The sequence below is a fragment of the Populus trichocarpa genome, chromosome 16, assembly GCF_000002775.5.
Source record: "Populus trichocarpa isolate Nisqually-1 chromosome 16, P.trichocarpa_v4.1, whole genome shotgun sequence".
In the NCBI taxonomy this organism is placed as follows: domain Eukaryota; kingdom Viridiplantae; phylum Streptophyta; class Magnoliopsida; order Malpighiales; family Salicaceae; genus Populus; species Populus trichocarpa.
Genome location: NC_037300.2, coordinates 3,868,731 through 3,874,367, shown reverse-complemented (window position 1 = coordinate 3,874,367; position 5,637 = coordinate 3,868,731). Strand labels below are relative to the sequence as shown.

Below are 5,637 nucleotides of genomic sequence, written 5' to 3'. Positions count from 1 at the left end.
TTTTCACCCCATTTCTAAAATTATAACTCATTTTCTTCTTATTTTACATTTTGGTCTCCTCAATTTCGATTTTTTCCCTCAATTGGTCATGAATATAGACATAAAAAGGATGTAATTGAAGTGAAACAAAATTTAAGGACTAAATTAAGAAGAAAAAAAATATCATTGTGAATTGTTAGAATGAAAACACCACATGATTTAAAGTTTTTTATAATAATAGTGATTGTGGAGTTGACGATAATCATAATATTAAAATAAAATGTGGTGAGATAAGAAGGAACAGTGAAAATTAAGAATGATATTATCATGATAATAATATTGGTATTATAATGATAATGGTGATCGTAATTATGAAAATGTAGGGACATTAGCGGTAAAATGATAGTTATGGTGATATGATAGTTATAATAATAATAATATCATGTATATATAAAAATTATAAAAATAAAAACCTTTTTAAAATTGTTTAGAAAAGAGTCGTAGTAATTCAACAAGCAGAAAACGGGGTAACACCCAAAGTTTTATCTTTTCATTTCTTTTTGCCAACTTCATTTGTAACATAGATAGACGTTTTCTTTACTTCCACTTTCCTTCTCTTTCCTTCTCTTTCCCCTTCACCATGGACAGAGCTTACACAGGGAAACTCAAACTGGGGCGGAAGTGTTTCTTTCATCTTCTCTTGTGACATATCATGTCAATTGAGTAATCCCAATCAGAAACAGACACTTCTTCAAATGATCAACGGTCAATGAGCAATCACAATTAACTGATGCAAGAATCGGATGGCTCAACACGAAAAGAAATGAATTGAAAAGTGGGTTTACCATTTGAATATTAATACACATCAAAATTACATTAAAATTGCTGTCGTTGGTGAGCATAAATTAAAATTGATTGCTATTTCTTCTCTCTTTTTTTCCTTTCTTTCCTATCCCTGAATTGACGGTACTGTTGACTGCGGAATTAAATAAAAAAGAACGAGAGGACTTGTGCATCCCCTGTATGTCTCAACAGTTTCTTAATTACATCCTAGATGGAGGCTTACAGATCAAATCAAACGGGTTTTTCTTCCCGGTAATTTCACTGTATTGTTCAAGGACTGCAAAGGTTCTTCAAATCTTCCTCGCTGGCATACCATGATGGTATAATCTTTGACACGTGGGGATAAAGATCCTTGTAGGAATTTCTGATTGTTCCTTCAGCAACTCCAGTTGCTAGTGAAATATCTGCATCCAAGCCTACTATCAGTTGAAAGCATATCTTTGAATTGAAACTCAAGGCAGCTAATATACCGAAACATAAGTGAGAAGATGTCTAACGGTGTTTAAAATCAACAATGCTGAAAGGTTTGTCTAAATAAAACTGATAGAATAGGGTTATTTCAGAAATATCTGATTCTATCCACCAATGAATCATTTGTTTCCACTTGATAAAAAGAGTTCAAAACGATCAAAACCTCGAAGAGGCTTCTTGTCATCTGAGAGCTGAGTAATTATATAGATGACTGCTGCTGCGATTGATATAGGGCTCCTCCTGCAAGTATTAGAAGGGGATTATAAAGAGTGGCTATATTTGTTGAACAACTTAGATTGATCCAAAAGGTTAATAAAACAAAGATGTTAAGAGTGTTTTCTTTGCCTGGTCTTTGAACTATTTCTTCTTATTCTAAAGTTAATGGATCTTGCAACAATTATTAACCAGAAGTGATGAATGAGCAACAAAAATGAGCAAAACAGAGAAAACCATCACTTTTCTAGTAAAAGTAGAGGTAATGTGAGAAACTTGTAAATACCTTATATCAAACTGTTCTGACGTTTTAACAGCTTCTGTGGCAGCTTTAACTGTATGATTAGACATTCCAAGATTGGAGCAGAAACGCCTCTGCAGATCAAGTTGAGGCTGATGTTAATAACAATGGTGCTAATAATACAGATAAAACCCATATTCGCATCTGAACAATAAGGAACACTCCCTGTAAATAAACAATAACACCAACACAGTAAATTTAATGGGAAAAAAAACACACCATAAAATCCCCAGCATGTATAGTTCCCATCTCCACGGACTGACCAGTCTCCAAACCCAGTTGTTTCACTATGTATTCTTTTGCTCGGCCAATTTCCTTCTTTGTGGCTCCATTGGCGACAGAGCAAATTTCTAGTTGAAATTCAGAGGTTCAGGGAAGTTCAAACACTCGGGGAAAGATTAAATCAGGAAAAATCCATATGTTAAAAGAATGCTAGACAATACCCTTTACAGTTCGGGGCTTGTCTTCTTGTCGACAAGCAATGTAGAGGCAAGCAGCCAATAAAGCATCTTGATTCCTTCCTCTACTGGACTTTTGATCTTCCACCTTCTTGTAGATCTCATTGGCCCGATCCTTCAATATTATGAAAAATGCATCACCAGAGGAGCAAAAAAGAAAAACAAAAGAAACATTAGGGAAGTTCTCATGAACAACCAAACAAGAAAAGCATCCAAATTGAACATTTCAAAACATATTTATGGTTTTCCAATAAACATGATGCCTTCACAACCCACTCCCTTCATCTTTTTCCCCTCCTCCTCATAAGAGCAAAAGATGGGGAAGCACTTTTGATGTTTGTGATTGATCTATTCATTGTAAGTTTAGATACCTACATGAGAATTATGTCAAATAATTTCTCAATAAGCTTGCAATAAAAGTATATAACAATATGCTATCTCATCTCCCCTAACTCACTTCTCTCCCCCCACAGATGAATGAGTCTCCTTTTGCTTCGATGAGAAGAGTGAACAGTTATCAAAATCTTTGAATTTCATGCTTGCTTTGAGTAGATTAGGCTTTTTCAATTAAACTGTAAAGACAAATATTCTGCAGCTCTATTTACAATCAATACATAAAAAAAATTCATTCACAGGTCATTGCGAATAAAATTTCTTTTGTATCTCCTATGCCATAATTTCATTATTTTACAAGAGATTAATCATATTTACAAAAACCTGTAACTTTATTCCAATCAAGCCATAGAATTTATAGAATATTCTCATATATCATAACTTCATAAGAATGTGCTTATACATTTATGAACGCTGGGGAAGGACAAATCTGATTGGAAAGATATACATGGCTAGTTACCTGATAATACACTAAATAACAAGACAACATTATTACATGATAGTAAAGGGTTTATTTCCATATTCATGCAAGGATGTTTTCAGAAAAGACACTGTTGAAACCATCAGTTTTAATATCAATATATAAATATCAAGTGTGAATACCTTGATAGTTGCAACAAGGCCCAACCTGAAACATAAATATTACACATTAGCAACGACTTTGCAAAAGTGTATTTTTTCATAAACATCATTGCGCATAAAATGTATGTACATAATAGAGAGTGAGAATTCAGTAACATAATGCTATCACTTTACAAAGACTATAACTTTGTTGCATGAAGCATACACAGCCTTAAAAGGCACCAACATAATCAAGCTGGAAACCTAAGTCAACTTCTACTAATAACTCATAATTCGAATCCAGAGATGCCTATCAAGATGCAAGATAATCTCGTTCCTTCTGACTTGAAACTTTATCAATCTATATTAATATTCATTCTGCCTTGCATCAAAAAATTCCTTCTTGGGGATGAATTCGCATCTCTTATCACTATTAAGTACCTAAAGGTCCAGTTCCATCAAGCAACCACAGCATCAAACCATCAACTAATCTCCTTAACATCACAGCCAATTAAACCCCTGCTACAACATCAAAATCACACCAAATGTGGGATCTAAATTCAGTTCCCTCCTCATCTAAAATCAACCCACAAACACAACACCAATACAAACAACCAACAAAGGTCCAAATCTAATCACACGAACCAAAACCACCAAACAATCAGTGAAGTCATGAACTTACATCAATTGTCAAAATCAAATGGATTCACAACTCCAATTCCAGTCAACCTCAAATCAATTAGAAAGTTGGAACTACCATATATAAAAAGTAGAACTTTCTTGAGGAACAAAAAACACCCTTGCATTATAAGGCATAAACAAAATCAAATTGGAACAGCTATTTCCACAACCATTTCAACAAACTCGCAATTGGTGGCATATTCCACTAATTCAACTGAAGCTGAGCTTTAATCCTAATTCCTTTCTTTCAAAAGATGCAAGATGAAATTTTTCCATTGGACTGCCTTTAGTAGAAACAACCAAATCATTCAAAAATTTCAGCACTTCTAGTCAATATCCATCTATGATCAAATCAAAATAGGTCATTTATTGTTGAATTTGCATTTGTACCATCACTACTCTGCCCCTCCAGTTCCAATTTCATCAGCCTAACAGCAGACTCAAAGCATCAACTAATTCCATTAACAGTGCAACCAATCAAAACCCACCAAATTCAACATCCAAGAGTTTATATTCCCTTACCCATCTAAATCAAAAATCTAAACAACCCATCAATAAAATTCATAAACTTCTCATTAACCTCAACCAATCACATCCAAACACCTCCACAACTTCACAATAAATCAAATAAAGCAAAACCCCCCAAAAACATAAGAAAAAATAAAAGAAAAGGTTACCTATCAGACATCGTAGCAATAGTTTTAAAAGCCGTAATCAACCCACGATCAGGATTGGATCCACGATTCTGCCACCTACCAAGAGAACTGGACAAGAACTCTCCTGAAGCACCATTAGGTTTAGCAATAACAGTAGAAAGACCACCATCTGTTAATAAAGGATTAGTTGGTCCACCAACACGAACTGGATCATTGTCTCCTGATTCATTCGCAAAAGTTCTCCACTCTGATGTTTCATCGATCGAGTGAGATTCTAAGACAAGACCACACTCTGAACATACTGTGTCTCCTGCTGAATGGTCGAAAACTACCTCCGTGTGTCTCTTACAATCTGAACAGAAAGCGTCCCCCATTTCTTGTTTGTTCTAAGGTTTTGAGCCGTGCGAGGAAGGGTGAGAGAGAAGGGAAAACGAGAGGAGAAAGGGATTGCTGTGAGTTAAGAGGTCTATGACTTTGGGGTATGTTTGGTAGACATATTTATTAGATGTCTCTTGCTTAGCTCTAGAAACAAGAGGGTTTGTTTTTGTTTTTACCATTTAGTTCAGTTGACGTGGTCTTACATTAATATAATATTATTTTGATAGTTAAAGAATTTTAATTTTTTTTTAAGTTCAAATTTGGGTAAATATATAGAAGAATTTATTAGTTTTTTTCTAAATATATTTGACCATGCTTGCAATACCAAAATCTTTTTGGTATAATTTTATTAGTTTCTTGTGCTAGAGTATAATTTATTTTGGACTAATTAGAAAAACAAATATTAGCACATGTAGTCCTATATTAATATAAAAGAAAAAATGGTAAAAATTTTATTTACCCTAGTTTTATAATCTTCAAGATAATTTAAAAAAACAAATCCTGAGAATCACTTGTTTTTTTATAAGTGCAGAGAAAAAAAGTGAAATAAATTGACCTTAACAAATTGAAATTTTATTCTATTTTCTAGATTTCAAGGTAAGAAATATAAATTCTTTTTATTTAAAAAGGTCTTGGTGATTAAGAATTTTTTTTTTCTATATTGGGATATCTTGGACCAAAATTGGGATATCAGAAGTAATCA

The 5,637-nt window shown here is 33.6% G+C and overlaps 1 protein-coding gene across 2 annotated transcripts; it reads right to left on the bottom strand.

Moving 5' to 3' along the window:
- Positions 1 to 803: 803 nt before the first annotated feature.
- LOC7484022 (transcription initiation factor IIB-2) lies at positions 804 to 5,049 on the bottom strand. 2 transcript variants are annotated; one of them, XM_002322686.4, is made up of 7 exons: positions 4,578 to 5,046; positions 3,262 to 3,286; positions 2,251 to 2,380; positions 2,027 to 2,157; positions 1,793 to 1,881; positions 1,457 to 1,533; positions 804 to 1,226 (listed from the first exon to the last, which is right to left on the bottom strand). In XM_002322686.4, exons 1-7 carry the CDS (start codon positions 4,928 to 4,930, stop codon positions 1,093 to 1,095), a joined length of 939 nt encoding a protein of 312 aa, XP_002322722.1. In that variant the 5' UTR covers positions 4,931 to 5,046; the 3' UTR covers positions 804 to 1,092. The 2 variants fall into 2 exon arrangements, with proteins under 2 accessions (XP_002322722.1, XP_052303985.1); XM_052448025.1 differs by lacking the exon at positions 1,457 to 1,533 and having other exon boundaries at positions 4,578 to 5,049.
- Positions 5,050 to 5,637: the final 588 nt, after the last annotated feature.